At 32.1% G+C, this 21,850-nt stretch overlaps 1 protein-coding gene across 6 annotated transcripts in view; it reads right to left on the bottom strand.

The window, feature by feature from the left end:
* Positions 1-21,850, bottom strand: part of sit (ELOVL fatty acid elongase stuck in traffic) — a 138,227-nt gene that overhangs the window by 35,898 nt on the left and 80,479 nt on the right. The window contains exon 1 of one of the 6 annotated variants that reach the window (XM_072525393.1): positions 20,132-20,183. The exons of 4 other annotated variants lie outside the window; for them this stretch is intronic. In XM_072525393.1, coding sequence (XP_072381494.1) covers positions 20,132-20,147 — 16 coding nt within the window. In that variant the 5' untranslated portion in view covers positions 20,148-20,183. Of the gene's footprint in view, positions 1-10,500; positions 10,526-20,131; positions 20,184-21,850 lie in introns of those variants that run through there. One more of the 6 variants, XM_072525394.1, reaches the window with a different exon arrangement.

Genomic DNA, 21,850 nt, shown 5'->3' with positions numbered 1-21,850 from the left:
CAGACACTTGATATATAATCGGGTGTCTTAAAGATCTGCTTAAAGATATAACAATATTTACTATAACACTGGCGTATTCTTTTATTTTATAATGAGTTTATTTTTCATTATCAAAAGGAAATCTATGAGAAAAAAAACCTAATTAGAAAAATATATTTAAATGATTTTAATATCGAAAATCAAAACATTTTATTGAAATTGTTAAGTATTCAGTATAACTAATAATAATTTATTAAATAAACAAAACGCCTTTACTGACTATCAACACATAAACTAATATTTCTAAAAGAAAAAAAAATACATTTTAAAAATGACAGTGATGTTTAGCTTTTCGAATTTTTGCGACCACAAATAAGACACTTAAATGGCATGTTACTAAAATATTAAGTAAATGACCCTCAAAAATTTAAAATAAAATTTGCTTGTCACCTAAAGTATGTACCTACAACGTCACTTCGGAAAAAATCGTGAACTTCGTGTGACTTCGTATCATAACAATAAAAAAACATTAAACGTTAAAAAAATTATACGTCATTGTTCAATAACTTACTGAAAATTGTAAATTGTACCAAATACAAACTTGTAACGAAATATTTTGCCTACCACATGGGGTATTATTATAAGGGGTAGAAAATTGTGGACAGAAATTATTGGGGCGGAGATAGGGCAACCAAAATAATCGATACTTGTGCGAACGGCACTCAGAGTTTGTTTGGAGAGCTGGGGTCGTGGATAAGTAAATGGCAAGGGATCGGATTGGGGCGACTACAAAAAATGAAACAAGGGGGTACTAACGTGAATCTCTTGGGACAAACAAAACAAAAGGAAACAGGAAGTACCTCTAGCAATTTAAAAAGGACGCCGCTTCAAGGTGCCAAATTATAACGATTACAACAACTAGTTGTAACTATTGAAATAATTATTAAACATAAAAAATATATCTTTTCAAATGAAACAAAAAAAGGGGTTAGAGAGGTAGTCAAGATAAACAAACAAAATGGTTTACAAAAAATTAAACATTTATTGTGTCTCACCACAAACAGTTATATGGCACAAATTACTAGATTAATAGTTACAGATTACAAAAATAACAAAGAAAACTTACATGCCATCCGTTTACAAAATCTAGGAGTTGGAGATATTACATAAACTTACAAAAAAATAGTTACTGGACTATAAGTTACTGGACTATAAATATGTAGCAGTTACTGGACTATAAGTTACTGGACTATAAATATGTGGCAGAAATAATTTATTGCAAATAAAGAATTATCTTTTTAAATACAGCTATTTATAAAGATCAATCTTTTTTAAAAACAAAACAAGCTAATTTCACAAAATATCAATCTAGCTGTCATATGTCAACATTGAATCTAACAGAGAACATCAAAATGACAGCATAGCCACACCCTAAGATTTACAATACGAATTACTAAAACGTTTTATTTATATTATATATTATTTAAATCATGAGAGCAAATATTAATTAAAAAAAAATGTCTGTCGTTACTTCAAAATGGAAATACAAAAAGTTACCTGATTTTACCAAAAAACAGCACTAAAGTTTCTGAGGGTTCAAACTGGAATCATACTTAAATTTTCTGAACAGGAACAAATTCGTCTCCAAACTGCCAAAAATCCTGAGATGACAACCAGGTAGAAACAAAACGAGCATGGAAACAACGATTCTTCCAAACCTCACTTAAACTGCAACTGAACCATCAAACTGATCAAACTGCTACACATTTTCCATGAAAAGGAACAAAACAGGAAACAGTACAAATTCGAAGAAACATTTTTGACTAACACTATAAGCGACTCTAACCGACAGCCGCCTTAGCGAAAGTGACACTTACTTTTAAAATTCATTCGCACAATCTTGGTATAAACAAAACATATAAACTGGAATATTTATTTGAAACGCAGAATATCCTAAAAGAGGCTTCGATCAAAGCCTACCGACCAAATACGCATCTTGTGAAATATAAACAAACTATAAAATGGTTTACATTAACTACGGCGACGTAAATAAAAGAAAGTTGAAAGATTCGGAATTTTAACTTGTACGAAAGGAAACAGAAATACACTAAAATTATTCTTTGATATTTTAACAAATACGACGGGATTTCAATACACATCCAAAGAATTTTCAAATGCTACAAACTTTTGTTGGAAATAAGAAATTGAAGACATGAGTTGATAAAGGTGCTATGTCCATTTTTTTCAAAAAATGACTTATTTGTATATTTGGTTACCTAAAGTCATAATACAACCCCCGAATAACTCAAGATTCTTAAATTGTTAATAATAAGGATTATTTTAATTAATAAAGGTACTATGTCCTATGACTAATTACCCTTTTTTATTAGATAAAGGTGCTATGTCCATATTTAAGGACATAGCACCTTTATCCACTAGATAGTGGGAAAGTTTTATTTACATGGTAGGTGCCATGTGACATTTTAAGGTTATGTTTGTTGTTTATCACATCTTTCAACATGGGTTCGAGAATTAAAGAATGTTAGAATTAGTAAAAAACAATAAAATATGTGTTTCAAATAAAGGTAAGTCCGAATAGAGAATTTTTTTGTAGATAGAAACTGTATTTTGTACTTCTCTAGAGGTCAATACCAATGCGGTGATTTTGGAGCAGCCAAGCACTAATGGACTTCAAAAGAAGGTCAACTCTAAATCAGGTAAGCATATTAAAAAATTTTTTACTACCTTTATTAATTAATCATCTCTTTTTAATAACAATTTACCCCCTCTGCAATTCAATTTTTTATTTAAAAAAATATAGATATAATATACATTACTTGAGTTATTATTACATACATACCTACCTATGTACATAAATTAAATTTTTAGACTATATGGATAATTGTACTGATGAAAGTGTTACATCAGGCAGAGAATATTCCCCTTCCAGTGAAGAAGATTAAGAAATAAAAATAGAAATTAGAAATAAGTATAAATTTAATGAATAACTAAGATATTTTTAAAGTTCCGACAAACAGCAGGGAAACCCCGGTTAGGATTGACGAAGTGCAGGAGGAAATACCTCAGGAAATACTTATAGAAGACCATAACCAGCAATTCCATGTTACTGCCGATGAAATAAGTAGAAGAGAAATTGTTAAACCAGTTTTAAAAATAACTAAAAAAAGAGTCCGGAAACCTGATAATTGGAAACGAAATAAAGCTGCAAGGTTAAGACAACAAGGTAAAGAATATATTTCTCAAAAGACTGGTAAAGTGATGGAAGAAAAAACAATTAAAAGAGATTTACTGTGTAAAGAAAAATGTAGACTAAACTGTACTGAGAAGTTTAGTATTGCAAGCAGAGAAGAAATTCTAAGACAATTTTATAAGCTAGATACAAATTCCAAAAATATTTTAATTTTTAAAAGTATGGAAGCAGGAAGTTAATCGTCACCGCCCTCGTAAAAATATAAAAACGAAAGCTTACAGCTTTAAATATTTTATTACGTGTGATAAAGAAAATACACTAGTGTGTAAAGATGCTTTCTGCTCTTTATACCGAATTGGACGAAAAAAAGTCTTTAAAGCTCAAAATGACTTAAAATCTGGCCAGGTAATGCCCTCACCACATAAGCAAGGGCATCACAAAAATCCAAAAAAAATATCCGATGAAGTAATAAACTGCATTGAAAATCATATCAAGCAGTTGCCTTCAGAAGAATCACATTATTCTAGGACTAAAAACCCACATAAAAAATACCTTTCCCCTTTACTAAATATTAACCGACTTCATCAACTGTATATAGAGGATTGTCAAACAAAAAAGCTCGAAACTAAATATTTCGTAAAGGCCTCTTTTTACAGACATATATTTGAAACAAGGTTTAACTTATCTTTTGGTGTACCAAAAAGTGATACTTGCAGTTTATGCGATGCTGGAGAGAACTCTTTAGAGCACTCGAATAATTTTCAACTTGCTTTTGCGCAGCAGAAAGTTGACCGCAAAGCAGTAAAAATTTCCAAAGAAACATGTTACATAACAATGGATCTTCAACAAACGATGCCTTTGCCAAAGCTATCAACGTCAAAATCTTTTTACTTAAGACAAATGTGGCTATACAACTTTGGAGTCCACTGTTTAACCAGTTCTGGTCATAAGTCCTATTTTTTTACATGGACTGAGGATATTGCCAATAGGGGAAGTAATGAAATAGCAAGTTGTTTGAATCAATGCAAGAAAATCCCCAAATTGATCATTTAATAATTTGGTCAGATCAATGTGGGGGACAAAACAAAAACTTCTCCATTATTAACGTTTTTCAATACCTAATATTAAATAAAATATTTAAGATCATTGAAAGTAAATTTCCCGAAGTTGGTCACAGTTACCTTGACTCTGACAGAGACTTTGGAAGAATAGAAAAGGTTCTTAGAAAACATCAGAATATTTATATACCAGACCAATATCGGAAAATTATTAGATCTGCGAGTACCAAACAAAGTGTATGCCTTAACATGGAACATTTTTTTTATTGCTTTGAAAATCTACCTGCAAAACTTCATTTAAACAAAAGACTCACTAATAGTCTTGACCAAAAAATAAATTTTCGAGATAAAGTGAAGTGGCTAAGAGTAAGTTGTTTTGGAAAATACTTTTACAAAACTAGTTTAGATCCGTTTACCCCATTTATGGAAGTTTACTTACAAAAAAAAAGAGAACTGATAGTACAAAGTAATCAAGTTGTTTTACAAAAGTTAACTAAATGCGGTGGTTTGACTTCTGAAAAAATTTCAAATCTACAAGATCAACTTACGTTTATTCCAGCAGAGTATAAATGGTATTATGATATTGTTTTAGAAGAATGTTTGAAAAACCCTAAGAAAAAACGTAATTCATGTTAAATTTAAATGTTTCTGTGTCTTTGTTTATAAATTTTTAATGTATCTTACTTTGCTTTTGTTAATCTGCAAATAAAATTTAATTTCCAGATTATTTAATAGTTTTTTTTTATTATTTTTTTAAAATTTAAATACAACATAGGTGACATAACACCTTTCTCTACTCAAGTTTATACCAACATCTGCATAAAATGTTGGTTGATTAAGGTGCTATGTCCATTAAAATTACTAAAAAAGTTTAAATTCTAGAAAAACAAAAAATATTATATAAAAAAGTACAAAACGATTCTAATCTAATAAGATATTGGTAATTTTTATAAAATTTATTAAAAAAAATATATAAGTGAAAACGCGTTTTCTTCAATTACTCAATATCTGAAAAAGTGGACATGGCACCTTTATCATCTCATGTCTTCAATTCATACCCAAAGAAATGGGTTAACAATACTAAATATTGATGAAGGTTCTGTTGATATTTTTCTCAAATGATTTCCGCGTAGGTTATTTATGCATATTGCTTCCTGTACAAACCAAAGAGTAGCAGCACTTCCAAAAAACAAAAATATAAAATTAAACACGAAAATAATAGATATGTACGAAATGATGACAGTGATTGGTAGTACTATGATTATGTGTTACAATAAAGTACCATCTATCTCACACTACTGGTCACAAAACGAATCACTTTCGAATCCTCTCATAAAAAAAAAGCTATTTCAAGAAATCGCTGTTTATTCCTGCTATCAAAGTCCTACTATAATAATCCTGAAAGTAATGGTAATACATCACAAACATACTACATCGATGAAGTGGTTTCTGTTTAAAACAAACTTTTGTAAAGGCGAGGATTGAGAGTTTCCATCAGTCCATCGACGAATCAATACTAAGTTCAAAAGAAGATCTGCCCTGAAGCAGTATCTTGCTATGAAGCCAGTAAAAAGAGGTATAAAAATGTGGCAACGAAGTAATTATTTCACAGGATTTTTATACGATTTCAATATTTACTCGGGAAACGAATCCACACCAATTATTGGAACACTAGGAGAACGAGCTGTTGAAACTCTAGCCAACACCATACGGTCACCAGATGTGTGTCTATGCTTTGATAAATTTTTCATTTAGTTCAACCCACTATACACTCTAAATTTTCCATGTTTATAGTGTATTTTTATGTATGAGAGAGTAATAAAACAATAAATTATGTATGCAAATCCCTAAACTGTTGATACGGGTGACTCAATGAAAAACAGATATTTGTCAACAAGTTTACAGAAGTATATAGGAAAACAATTTTAAATTGAGTATGACCACCAGGTATAAAGGTTGGAGCAGAATAGAATACAATAGTTGTGAGGGTTACTAATCCCTAAATAAGGTTGCCAGTGTCGGAGTGATGGAGGTTAACAGGTACTAATGAATTTGCAAGAAATGTAAGATGTTTATTTTATTGGTTATATATAACCAATAAAAGTTTAATAAGTACCTACCTATTTGCAAAATAAAGTTTAATTCTTTAGATAAAATAAAACGTTTTATTTTATCTATTTGCAAAATAAAGTTTAATTCTTTAGATAAAATAAAACGTTTTATTTTATCTATTTGCAAAATAAAGTTTAATTCTTTGCCTATTTGCAAAATAAAGTTTAATTCTTTAGATAAAATAAAACGTTTTATTTTATCTGAAATGAGTGCATTCCACGAAGTAAGGGTTTCAACAATCAAACATTTAATTCTTTAGTTCCAGGAATCTACGACAGTAATTGACTAGATAATTACCTTCTAAACTTATTCCACAGAAAATGTGATAGTGGGTTTTTCCATTTTGTATATAGGAAGGTCCAAGTGGCGTATTCAAAATTCTTAACAGTTCACTAAAAGTAGGTACTTCAGTTGCAAGGTGCAGTTTATTGTGTATACTAGTATTATGGAAAATTTGGAAGTGCCGTGTAAACGCCGAAAAATTGGTCCTCTAACAGTTAATGAAAAAACATTAATATTTAATTGTTTTAAATCATTTACAGACAAACGTTTATGTGAAAGTGTTGATGAGACCGTTGAGTTAGTTAGCAGTACACTTGGTGTTGGGAAATCTACGATTTACAGAGTTATTAAAGAAGAGAAATGTGGTAGTTTTCAAATGCCACGTAATGCTCAAGGGAAACCAAAATTTCAAATAGAATATCATTTTAAAGAAGGACTTCGACGGAAAGTGCATGAATTCTTCTTTAGACAAGAATTTCCAACATTGGATAAAGTTCTTGTCTCAGTTCGAGATGATAAGGATTACTTAGAAATGAGTCGAAGTACGTTATGGAAACTTTTAAAAGAAATAGGCTTCCGCTGGAAAAAGAATCCCAGAAAGTCTATTTTATTAGAAAGAAGCGATATTGTCATATGGAGAAAACATTTTCTAAGAACCATAAAGGAAATGAGAAAACAAAAAAGAAAAATATTTTATCTTGATGAAACATGGATCAACGAGGGTCATACACCAAATAAATTTTGGCAGGATGAAACTGTTACAAGTCAAAGGCACGCTTTTGTAAATAACTTATCTACTGGTTTAAACCCACCATCAGGAAAGGGACGCAGGCTGATAATAGTACACATTGCAGTTCAGACGGTTTTGTTGAAGGTGGTTTATTAACTTTTGAATCAACTCGTACCGGTGACTACCATGAAGACATGAACGCTGATGTCTTTCAAGAATGGTTCGAACAAATGATAGATCTTCTTCCTAAGAACTGTGTAATAGTAATGGATAATGCAAGTTATCACTCCAGACTTATAGAAGGACTGCCCACAACCAAGTGGTTAAAAAAAGACTTGCAGAACTGGCTGAGTTCAAAAAATATTACGTACCATCCCGGATCTATAAGAAAGGAACTTTATTCGTTGTGTGCTCTTCATAAAGAAAAATTTAAAAAATACGAAATTGATGAAATTGCCAAAAATCGTGGAATGACAGTACTTAGATCCCCACCATATCATTGTGAATTAAACCCGATTGAACTGGTATGGGCACAGATAAAGAGTGAAGTTTCAAGAAAAAATACCACTTTTATAATTCATGATGTTAAACAGTTGTTTTTGGAGGCCGTAAATAATGTAAAACCTGAAAACTGGGAAAAGGCAGTAAATCACACTATTAAAGAAGAGGAAAAAATGTGGAAGCTGGACAATATTACTGATAAAATGATCGAGCCAGTTAATATAAATCTTGGTTCTGAAAGTTCATCTTCTGAATCTGATTTGGATTTGTAACAAGTAGCTGTAAGTTTTATATTAATATTTATATTCATCTATTTAACATACCTTAGACGGTTTTAAAAACTCTTTTTCTCTTTTGTAATTTTTAAAAATTAAAAAAAATGTGATTTTTTTAAAACCCTTTTTAATGTAGGCCAGTCAGTTCTAATATAGTGTGTGATAAAAGAGGTCACTTTTGTTTACATACACATAACACTTTATAACACTGAAATAATTCATTTATTTTCTACAATTATTCAAAGTAATTTTTCAATTAATCTTGAGCACGCCCATGGAGTGGTCGGAGCTACCAGTTAAAATTATGCTAATTACTCTCTCGTTCATAAAAATAAACTATAGGAACCTATGCCCAATCAGCTATACGTACCCAAATTTGAAAATAACAAAATTTTAAGAGGTGAATGGAGTTTTTAGTTTCATCCGAAGGAATTTTAGCGACTAAATGAAAAGATACGAAAGAAGATATGCTGATGTCCAATTGTCACAGTACAACTGTTGGAAGTAACAACAGAAAGCTAAGAACTGAAGAAAAAACTGAGTTCACGTGTGTAAAAGCAATTATTTTTTACAATAATTTTATAGGGGAGTAATTCTCGTCGATCAAAACGTTAGCACATATGATATGGACCGAAAAGCTGCAAAATGATGGAGAAAAGTTTTTCATAGATTAGTTATGTTATTGTAAATGCTTGAATTGTTTAGAAGGATTTGCATAAAGGAAGTGTACAACAAGATAATACAAAATTTTTACTTTTGATTGACTTTTGAATTTTCTGGTGCCATTAGCAGAACTGCTAAGTGAATTTATTAGGAAGATTGAAATCAAATGTAAAAAGACTACTCGTCTCACTCGGTCAGTGCCCGTTCTGGAAGAACATCTAAACAACAAAAACAGATGATGAACGTTGGAGACCATTTGCCACAACAAATACCTACTAGGAGAAGGTTTTTAGGTGCTCACAAAATCTATCAGAAACTCGAACTACAACTATTTGTACAGCGTGAAATGCGCCTCTATGCAAAAATGGTTTTTTTTTGTGTAATGCATTTTTTTTTTATTTTGAATATAAGTTTGTTTCTTTACTGATGGGATTTATTTATACCATCATTCAACACTAATGGGACATATATGTCCCATGTCTTTTTTAAGGATACAAGGACACGTAATAATGTAAAAAAATCAATCGCTTGGTTAGGTCCCTATGTATCAACGAATATCATTAAAGTCATTTTAAACAGTTTTATTTAGCTACAATGTATTAAGCGAAAAAGTTATAGAACTGAAACGAGAAGCTGCTACGTTTGGTCTATATATAAATGAAAGCAAAACAAAATATATGGAGTGCACAAATACAAATGAACATGAGAATCTGAAGGTAGACAACCAGACCTACAAATATGCCTCCACTTTTCCCTACCTAGGCTCAATAATAAATGACAACAACAACATCAGTCAAGAAATACAAGCACGGATTCTTAGCGGTAATAAGCGCTTTTATGCGTACAAAGACTTAATGAAAAGTAAGTTACTGAATCGTGAGTCTAAGCTGAGAATCTACAAAACAGTAATTAGACCAGTGGTCACATATGGATGTGAAACTTGGACCCTCTCAACCACTGATGAAAATCAACTGAGAATATTTGAGCGCAAAATACTAAGGAAGATATTTGGACCAACCCAATGCAGCGATAGTTCGTGGAGAAATAAAATGAACCACGAGCTGGATGAACTAATGCAGAGCGCAGATATTGTCAGATTTGTAAAGTCACAAAGATTAAACTGGCTTGGTCACCTAGAAAGAATGCCAGATAATCGAGCTGTAAAAGTAGTCCAGAGATGGAAGCCCCAAGGAAACAGAACAAGAGGAAGGCCCCGTAAAAGATGGATAGACGACGTAGAGAGGGATCTTAAAACCATGAACATCAGGCAGTGGCGAAGGAAAGTACCCGACAGGGCAGAATGGAAGAACATTGTTAAGCAGGCCAAGACTCACAAAGGATTGTAGCGCCATTAGAAGAAGAAGAAGAAGAAGATTTAGCTACAATGAAATCATTATTGAAGAGGTTAATGTAGCATAATTGAGTTAAATTAACAATAAAGTAACTTAGTTTTTCAGTAAATTTTTTTTTTCATAATCTTTCCAATTAAAAAAAAGTATCCAAAATAAATATTTTATTACTACTTACCAAAATATTCTAAGTATAAAATAAAATAACTGTTTATAACTTTATCAGTCCAAACACACAATTTGTTCCGTAGCAATAAGCGATGTGGTCGAAACGACCCGGCGAGAACAACTCAAGATTTAATTACAAACGTTCCCTCATCGACGTAAATATTGAACCTACCTGAAAACATTTGGGCCACATTAAAGATAACCCCAAGTAAGCATTTCTGGAATTTCAAATAAATAAATCTTAAAATCTCTTCAGATGATATTTTGGAAAAATCCGGTGGAAATGATTGGGGCGCGTCTAGTCTAAAATTCCAAATTTAAACGATTTCTGACTGACAACTTGCACAGACCAGCTGAATGCACCCCATTATATACATGCTTTCATCTTCGGTTGGGTATGCAACTAAAATTATTTGAAATAATGTCATTCTAATTTATTTATATTCAAAAAATCTCGTTATCTTCCTCTTTTACTTCTATGCAGCGATTTTTAATAAAATACTGTTTGTACGATAGTCTGAGTTATCTAATTTTCATTTTATTATTTCTATTACGATTACAACACTTATATTTAACACTTTTAATTACCTCTAAATATCGATATAATTTCCCAAAATAATTGCTATGTCCATGTTTGTATGAAAATATTCTTAATTGTTTTTTAAATTACCTAAAAAATCAGCATACAAGGACTTATACATCGTTTATTGTTATTATCACTCTCAAATCAAGTAATTATATTCTAAAATTGTTTTGTTTTTAACATAATTATTTTCGCAATGCTGTTGACATAAATTTGAAACTTGTTAGTCAATACTCTTACATACTAAGAGTCTTCTACAGAAGGAGTTACAAAAATATTGATTATAATTGACACAATAATTCATAGAGATGGAACTAAGTCGATATGGTTGAAAGCAGCTATAGCTATAGCTAAAGCTATAAATTTCTGTAAATTATTCTTTCGATGATTGTGAGAAACAATTTAAGGTCATGAAATGTCAAACTTATTATTGGATGGTCATCGCATTGTGGTGAATTTGTGTTTTTTTTTAGTATTAGGAGACTGTTGACTTTAACCGGTTAGATGGTATTCTACCTGAGTTATGTATCTTATTTGACTGTGATTGTATCAAGTATATACTTTCATTTTCTGCAATGAATTGAGATTTTCTGTATTTTTATTGGATAAACAACTTGTTCTGCAGTTATTTCTTATTTTATTTATTGGTTTGTCTCTAGCTGTCGGACACACGGTCTATCATCGTCAAAAATTGTTTAAATATATTCTTTCCACCTATAGTTCATTTGAAAATGATTGATAGCACAAATTTTATAGCAAAGGTCTAAATACAGCGTTAGTCAATTCAGAAAAAATGTATTAATTGATACCTTCTTATCTAAATTTTCACTCGGTGTTAATATGACCACCCAGACAAACCTTAAATATAATACACCATAAAATGTAAATAAGCAAACCTTAAGGGATAAAGCAATAACTGAACGCCTCAGTGACGGATTACATAAAATTATTTTAATATAAAAAAACTATATGTCAATAGTATATTAAAGTAACACCTTGCTAATGTTTTAAGTCCGTTTTATTCTCAAAACAAAATTTAGGCTTTGTGTCAATTACTAACACAAGAATATACAAAAATACTAGTAGTTGACATACGTGTCAACTACTAACCATTTTATACAGAGACTGTAGAAACATAATATTTTATTGTGATTTTCATAGTATATAATGTGTATACTTATATTTTAAATATCACGTAAATGTATCCACTCCATCTAGTAGTTGACACTATGTCAACTATTGAAACACTTTGGATGTCAACTACCAAAAAAAAATTTAAATTTTCACTTAAAAATATGCCTCCTATAAAAGGACAAATGTTCAATGAAGCTATGGTGAAAGCTATTGAGGAAGGACTATGTGGAAAGCCAGTTTCAACAACAGCAAAGAAGTATGGTATATCCAGAATGACTTTGTTATACAAGTCAAAAGGTAAAACTCCACGCAAAAGAAAAATGGTCCCAGATCCAGACCAAAAGGAAGATCAGGAGAAGATTTTCATGAAGTGGATTATTAGAACCGGTTTTTCTATACAACAAAAGCAATTACTATTTAAATGGGAACAAGCAACAATTAATGGTTAAAGTACGTTTATTGACGTTTCAATTTCCACTTTGGAAATGGTTCTCAAAATACAAACATTAGTAAATTTACAATTTACTAGCAAAGATCAGCAACCAATGGCTGATGATAGTGCAACTTCCTTAACTATAGAGGCTCAATTTAAAACCGAAATAATACCTGTTTATCCAGTGATTGAAGAAGATATGGACTCCTTAAATATTTTTCAACCTGCGAAACTTTTAAATAATCCAGATCAGGATTCTTCAAAATGTAACGAAGAAAAAGAAAATACGTTATTTTACACACCACTTGAGGTATTTACTCCATCTCAAAATGTTGCAGTCCGCAGTGAAGTAGAAATTTAAAATAACAGGGTTATATCAGAAGAAATACAAACAGAAAATAAACAATTCAAAGCACAACAACAGTTCATTGACACAACATTAGTAGAAGTTTTTATTTCATCAAATTTAAACCAAAATTTTCAAGGTGAAAATGATTCAGTACAAAGAGAAATATAAACTGTAAACAATAGTGTAATGCATAATGAAAAACCTCAAGAAAAAGAACAGCAGTTAGATTTAGAACAAGAACCAGATAGAGAAAATAAAGAACTTGGTATTACAAAAAGTGGAACTAAAAGGATACGGAAGAAAACAAGTACAACTTTAAAAGAAAAAGTACGAAAGAGAATAAAGAAGTTGAAAGAAGATCATCCCACGCGCGATCCTTGTGGTGATAAATGCCGCTACACGGGTCGTATAAAATTTTCGGAAGAGTGGCGACAGCAATGTAACGCCGAATTTTGGAACAAAAATTTCACCGAAAGACGAGACTTTATCGTCTTATGCGCCACTGCGCTCCCGAGGTATATCGCAAACCAAACACAATTCATTTCGATATATTTTTAGTGACCAAAAAGGCGAAAGAGCCAGGGTATGTAAAACATTTTTTCTAACGAATCTTGGATTTTCTATAGAAAATAACTCAGTTATTTATGATACCCTAACATCTGGTGACAAAAATACAATGACAGGTACGGCGTCAGGTGTAACCGACAAAAGGGAAAAGCATTCTAATCATAAGAAAATTAACAGAAGCATCATTAGAAATAGGAGTTGGATAGAGAAGAATACAAAGATATTAAAAAAAGAACACGACAACTAGTAAACACAGCTAAACGAGAAATGTGGGACAAAAAATGCAAAGAGATAGACACATATATGGGAGGTAGAAAATGCTCAGAGACGTGGAAATTCCTGACAAAAGTTAAATCAAATGAAAAAAGAGAAACAAACATACAATTAATAACAACAGAGAACTGGATCTGACATTACGAAAATCTATTAACAGAAAACAGAGAGGAATATAGAGAAATGTCTCCAACTGAAATACACATACAGGGAGAAACGATAAACATCGATGAGAGGACTGTCATAAAAACGATACAACTACTAAAAAATGGTCGAGCTGCAGGTCCGGAGGGAATTTCAGCAGAACTAATCAAATGCGGTACTAACAAACTGTTTGAACGATTAACCTGGTGTATAAACCAATATCTAAACGGTGCACCAGTCCCGCATGAGTGGAAAGTATCCTTCATATCATCTATACATAAGAAGGGAAGTAAACTGGACTGCTCAAACTATCGAGGTATATCAGTAACCAGTACCTTAAGTCGCCTATATGGAAGGATACTTCGAGACATTATCGAACAAGAATATAAGGAACAAGAAGAAGAGGAACAATCTGGCTTTAGAGCGGGAAGGAGCTGCACCGATAATGTGTTTGTTTTGAAACAAATAATAGAAAAAAGATCAAGTACCAATCAAGAAACCCACCTTATGTTTATAGACCTTCAGAAGGCCTATGATACTGTACCCGCTAAAAAGCTATGGAAAGTTTTGCAGGAAACAAACATTAACCACACAGTAATTAACGCCCTTAAACAGCTGTATGAAGGATCAACGTCAGGAATAAAAATTGGAAATAGACTTTCAAAAAAATTTCCTGTAAACAAGGGACTCCGGCAGAGGTGTTGCATATCCCCCACATTGTTTAAAATCTACGTGGCGAAAGCACTGTATCAGTGGAAAAGAAAGTGCAGAGGAATGGGCATTGACCTGGGAGAAACTTGCCTATATACCCTACAGTTTGCAGACGATCAAGTCCTTATAGCCAACGATAAAGAAGACCTGACATATATGGCCAGAAAACTACAGGAAGAATACAAGAAGTGGGGTTTAGAACTCAATACACAAAAAACAAAATATCTCCCAATAGGCGCAGAACTATCCAACATTCAGATGGACACAACCGAAATTGCATTCTGCACTGAATATACCTACCTAGGAATTGATTTCGACACCACAGGCACAGACAATAGGGAAATTAGAAAACGAATAACCCAGGCCCGTAGAACAATTGGATGCCTTAACGGAGTTCTTTGGAGCTCAGAAATTGGTAAAAGACGAAAATACAATATATATGAATCTCTCATAAAAACCAGCTTAACCTATGGTACAGAGACATGGAGACTAACAGAAAGCAATAAAAGAAAACTCGAAGCAACAGAAATGGATGTATTTAGACGATCACTTCGAATATCTAGAGCAGACAGAATTAGAAACGATGAAATAAGAAATCGGATGGGGGTAGATGGATCACTGGCAACAGACATAGAAAGGAAACAACTTATATGGTATGGCCATGTTCAAAGAATGCCAGAAACAAGACTACCAAAAATCGCCATGAAATGGATACCACCAAATCGTAAGAAACGAGGAAGACCAAAAAGAACATGGAAGGAGGGAATAACAAAGGCAATGAGCTCCCGAGACTTGACCGAAGAACAATGGAATGATAGAAATATATATATATATATATATATATATATATATATATATATATATATATATATATATATATATATATCATTAGAAATCATATAGAGAGTTACAATCCAAGTATTGCTCATTACAGAAGAGAACATGCACCAAATTGCCGATACCTCCCAAATGATGTGACCATTCAAAGTATGTATGATGACTTTGGACGAAGTGAAAACTTTTGTGACTGTTCTTATGATTTATTCAGAAAGTTGTTAATGAACTCAATATATCATTCACGAAACTCGGTCATGAAGAATGTGGCATGTGCTTTAAGTTTAAAGAACATAATAAAGACCACAGTCAGGAAAACTTGTTATCAGATTGTTTGGTTTACGTCTGTTGGAAGAGCCATATTGCAAAAGCTACAGAATCAAGACAATTATATAAAGAGCATACAAAACTACAGTCTTCCAATGACACCATGTTCTTTTTTGCTGATCTTCAAAAAGTCATCATGTTGCCACGCATGGATTCCTTTAAAGAAGTCGTGTTTACTCGAAGAATGATAGTATTAAATGAAAGTTTTGTACCTATTGGTACTAAACGTAAGACCAAACCTCTCGCGGTATTGTGGCATAAGGCAATAAGTGGAAGAAAAAAGGAAGACGTCCTAAATGCCTTTTACTCGTTTTTTTACCATTTGAGAGATGTAAAAATATTTGTATTTGGCTGGACAATTGCTCAACACAAAATAAGAACTAGACTTTCTTTACTTTTTGGTGTATATTGTTAATTATTTCCCGGAGATTTCTGTCGAAGGCATTGATATTTTTTATTTCGAACCAGGTCACACCTTTATGGCTGCTGACTCCTTTCACCATCAGGTAGAATTAGCTATGAAGCATAGTGGAAAAGTGTACGATTTCCAAGATTTTGTTAAGTGTATTCAGGAAGCAAACTTAGGGAAAGTGGAAACAAAGGAGCTTAGTGGTGAGGATCTTTTCGCTTGGAAAGACTACACTTCCAAGCCAAAACTTAAACATCGTGGCAACGATAGCGTTCCGTATCTTACAGACATTGTAAAAATAATAGCTAAGCGAGGCAATACAAATCTACTATATTCCACTGATTACCAAGAATCTAATCTTCTTCTTCACGTGCCATCTCCGCGACGGAGGTTGGCAATCATCATGGCTATTCTAATCTTAGATGCTGCTGCTCTGAATAGTTCGATTGATGTGCATCCGTACCATTCCCTCAAGTTACGCAACCATGAGATTCTTCTTCTTCCTACACTTCTCTTGCCCTGGATTTTTCCTTGTATAATCAATTGAAGTAGGTTGTATCTCTCATTACGCATAACATGCCCCAGGTATTGCAGCTTTCGGGTCTTGATGGTTTCCAATACTTCCATTCTTTTGTTGATTCTTCTCATGACTGCGTTGTTTGTTACATGCTCGGTCCACGATATCTTCAGGATTCTTCTATACACCCACATTTCAAATGCTTCCAACTTTTTAGCAGTCGACGCGTTAAGTGTCCATGCTTCTATCCCATAAAGCAGAGTCGAGAAAATATAGCACCTTGCCAGCCTAACTCTCAAGTCCAATTTTAGTTCTCTTGCACAAAGTACCTTTCTCATTTTATTGAAGTTTGTACGTGCTTTCTCTATTCGAACTTTGATTTCTTTGGAGTAATCGTTTGTGTGATTAATTATTGTGCCAAGATAGTGGTAGTTTTCAACTTGTTCTAAAGCACTACCGTTAATTGTCAGGCTTTCACCATTATTTTGGGTTTTTGATATCCTCATAAATTTGGTTTTCTTGGTGTTTATTGATAATCCATACTCCTCTCCATACTCAACTATCTTGTTCATTAGCTTTTGGAGGTCTCGGAGGTTGTCTGTTATTATGATAGTATCGTCCGCATATCTAATGTTGTTAATTGGTGTTCCATTGACCTTGATTCCTGCTGTTTCTCCCTCAAGAGCTCTTTTCATAATTTCTTCAGAGTATGCATTGAATAGTAGTGGTGACAATACACACCCCTGTCGTACTCCTCTTTTAACTTACTTAAGAATCTAATACCAAAGTGCTAAATTTCTTACAAGCTAAATATATCAAGAACTTTCCAATGCCTGAGAAAACTAAAGAAATAAGAGGATTTAATAAAGCTAAGAAAAAAGAAATAGTTTAACAATTGTGGCCTCTTATGCCATCTAATCGCCGTAGATTTTGGTTAACCATTTAAGTGTCAGAGGAGCCAGATTTATTAAACACTGACTGACGCTGAATGAGTCATAAAACCAATTTTTCTCTTATTTTACTTAGTTTTAAATTATTTCATAACTTCAAATTTTTATATGTCCATTCATTTTTACCAAGGATGATCGAGGATCACTACCTAACTTAAGTGCAAATACAGGACCATCAATCTTAAAAGCTGAAGTGGAAAAAGCCATACACCAAGCCAAAAACAACAAAGCCAGTGGACCAAATCAAATATACAGCGAATGGCTAAAATTACTCTCAAATGACAATATAAAAGAACTCACTGCTCTTTTCAATCAAATATATGATACCAGTGAAATTCGATCGGACTGGTTAAAATCGATCTTTATTCCTCTACCTAAGAAACCAAACGTTAAGAAATGTAGCGATTGTAGACTCATTAGTTTAATGAGCCATGCCGTTAAAATACTGTTGCATATTCTTCTAAACCGAATACACAACAAGTGCGAAGAAATAATTAGTCAAGAGCAGTTCGGGTTCCGGAGATGCCTTGGAACTAGAGAAGCACTATTTTCTATGCAAACACTCCTTCAACGATGTTGGGAGGTAAGAAAACCCGTATATATGTGCTTCATTGATTTTGAAAAGGCATTTGATCGCGTTCAGCATACCAGACTAATTACCGCCTTGCTGAGCATCCAACTAGATGAGAAAGACATCAAGCTTATTGCCAAACTTTACTGGAACCAAACAGCCATTATTAATACCAACAACAGAGAATCAAAGCCAATCAGTATTGAACGAAGCGTAAGACAAGGCTGTATACTATCTCCCACCCTCTTTAACGTGTATTCTGAAAATCTATTTAGGGAAGCTTTAAAAGATCAAAAAGGAATTATCATAGGAGGAGAAATAATTAACAATATACGGTACGCCGACGATACTGTGATTCTAGCTGAAAACATCGACGATTTGCAGGAGCTAATCAATAGAGTTGACATGGAATGCACAAATTGGGGACTGTCGATAAATATCGATAAAACTAAATACATGGTGACCAGTAAAGTGGATATCGGCGCAACCCAACTGATATTAAACCAACAACCGCTGCAGAGAGTTCAGAGATTCAAATACCTTGGATGTTGGATTACCCAAAATCTAGATCCATCCTTCGAAATTCGATGTAGAATTGAACAGGCAAGAAACTCATTTCAAAAATTCAAGCCTCTATTATCCAATAACTCATTAAATTTGGAAATCCGTGAAAAGTTTACAAGATGTTACGTGTGGTCTGTACTTTTGTATGGATATGAAACTTGGACTTTAAACACCGATATCATGAATAAAATCGAGGCGTTTGAGATGTGGTTGTATCGAAGGATACTTAAAATTCCATGGACTAGCAGAACCAGAAACAAAGAAGTTCTTCGAAGAATGGGACATCAACGAACTCTATTAAATATTATTAAGAGGCGTAAACTGGAATATCTTGGACATATAATCAGAGGACCAAGATATGAGTTCCTTCGGCTAATTTTCAACGGTAAAATCGAAGGAAAGAAATGGATAGGACGAAAGAAACTCTCTTGGTTGAGGAATTTGCGGCAGTGGTCAGGTTTGACAGCGGACCAATTGCTACACGTAGCGCAAGACCGAGATCAGTATAACAATATTATAAGCATGGTAGTCACCGACATTCCGTAGGGATATGGCACTCTAAGAAGATTTATTTTTAGATATTACACAGTTCTTAAAAACAAGTTGTATTTTCAATAAACCTTTTATGTTTAGTATGTATAAAATTAGTTAATTTTTAAAGTAAAAAGCTTTAACTGCCTATACGAGGGAGTTAGGGCTTCTGAGAATCTGATATGTCAGCATCGAACTTTAAAATAAAAAGCCCTAAATCAATTTTTCTCCTAAAAAATTTAAATATTCTTATGTTATCGTTAAAACCATAATTTTAACATTGAAACAAAACCATTTACACATTAAATTCATTTAAAAATATCAAAACTGTGATGCTGGAGAAAAAGTTGGTTTTCCTTGTCTCCTGTAAAATTTTGTTCTTTGGAGATAGAGCTTTTTAGCTTATGAGGGCGGTATAGTGCCTAACGGCGTAATCAGGAAAATAAAGGATACCAATACTCTTCCATTCTGAGATTAACAATACGAGTAAAATAATAATATAAATAGTTATAGAAAGTTTTTTGAATGTATCGGCATGCGGAACTATTTCATTAAAAAAGATGAAACAGATAAGACATTGTATTTTCTAATCCTATGTTACAAAAATATAGAGAATCTAACAATAATTTAAAATATTGTCCAAGACTTTTTTGAGGTAATTAAGGAAATTTAATAATTTAAAATTTGACAATAATAATTGTAATATTTGACGGAAAAAATATAAAATCTTTAAAAAAATTAATGAATGTTTATTTGGAAATTCAAACATTTTTTGATTTGTTACTAAACTGTCAAAACTAATTTTATCGTTTAGTAATAGGTTTTTAAAAAATCAAATCAAATATCAAAACAAATTTTAATATTTTAGTGTCTAATTCATATACAATATTTAGCTATTTTACTTACGTTTTGCGGGTATCATCGTTTTTACTACGAACCGAAACACGATAGCCGCAACATTATTATTAGCGAACACTAAAGATTGACTTAACAAATTATTTTAAAACATAGAACTTCACTTTTAATCGCTAGAGTGAGGAGGATATAATTAGTTATTGGGAAAGTTTTCTTCCTATGAAAGAGATAAAAAGTTTCATTCAAATTATACCTTTTAGTAACATATGAAGAAAAAAGTAGTATTTTGCGAGTTTTGTATTTGTATAAGTGTAGATGGAAGTAATTGAAAGGAAGTGGCAATTTTGCTAGGTGGGAAGTAATATAGACAACATCGCAATCTTTCTTGATAAGAGATGGATGACCAAGACAAAAGTACATAATTAACAGAAAGCTAGGTACATATCAAATTTCAAAATATAGGTACTAAATAATCACTGAATATTTTGAAATTTTGATATCGAAATGTCTTATGAGCTAGACCATGAATTCTTTATATTTTTTGGGCCATAGATCACAAATATGCTGTCAAAATAAGGCCCTATACGTGAGAAACTCTTTAAATCGCCAAAACATGATTTCGAAAAAATCGTTTTTTACTCATTTTCAGAGATTTCATTGTCTATAAAATTTGTGGTAGGCTCTTAAACCATTATTAAAGATTCATAAACAATGTGTTTTCAATTTAATAATTTTAAAATGGTCTTTTTTAATTTTACATTAAAACTGAAAATATAAATTACTTTAAATATTATGTTTATATGGAATTAGGGCACAATTGATTGTAATAAAAATTACATTTTTAACTGTAACTTGACGTTTCGATTTATTTATTATATAAAATATTCAACTTACAACTATTTCAACTACAAAAGAATTTTGTAGAGGAGAAAGCTTCATTAAAATTTATTTATATTAAAAATAAAGTCTTATGCTTATACAACCAAGCATACACATATGTGTGGAATTAGTTGTTAGCAACTCAACATCACGGACGGAATATATTGTTATAATATAAAGAATACACTTAAACGTACTTAAAAATTACTGAAAATACTTATTTCTATCTAAGTAATATATATTTAAACATTTTCTATATATTTCGTTAAGTTCTCTTTGTTTTATTGTAGTCTATAATTCAAAGTTCTTTGTGTTATTCATTTCGTATGATAATTAATTAATTCACGTAATAAACAATGCACAAGACTTATCTGCATGATGGTCAAATCTAAAATAACTAAAGACCAATTTTAAACAAAGTGAAAAAGGCTGTAAAAAATATATCTACATGCCTCGAATGTCACGAAGAACGAAAGACGATAAACTTATCACTACAAAGAAGAACCGGAGGGCTGTAGAATCGATAAAAAAAAACTAAATAACGTAAATAAATCACAAAGTCAAAAACCACCCTCTTCAACAGTAATATAGTGATTTATAAGAATAAGGCTATATTATACTAAATAGAAAAGTGAAACAATAATAGAATGCTACATATTAACAAATACAATGATCGCACAACATAAAATATTCGTGGATTGCTAGACCAGAAGCAAAAGTAATAATGATAGACGACATAAACTCAAAAATACCACTTTGAACTCTAAAGGTTACATTGGCAAGACGGTGGGTGAATCTCTTTAAGTGTGGAAAAATACACCAGGACAGAGACGGGCTAAGGAGTTTGGTTAAAGGACCTACTGTGCCACAGCCGAAATGTTGTTAGAATAG

The sequence above is a fragment of the Diabrotica undecimpunctata genome, chromosome 3 (assembly GCF_040954645.1).
Source record: "Diabrotica undecimpunctata isolate CICGRU chromosome 3, icDiaUnde3, whole genome shotgun sequence".
Taxonomy (NCBI): Eukaryota; Metazoa; Arthropoda; class Insecta; order Coleoptera; family Chrysomelidae; genus Diabrotica; species Diabrotica undecimpunctata.
Note: the sequence above shows the minus strand (reverse complement) of the source record. Positions and strands in the feature narration are given on the sequence as shown.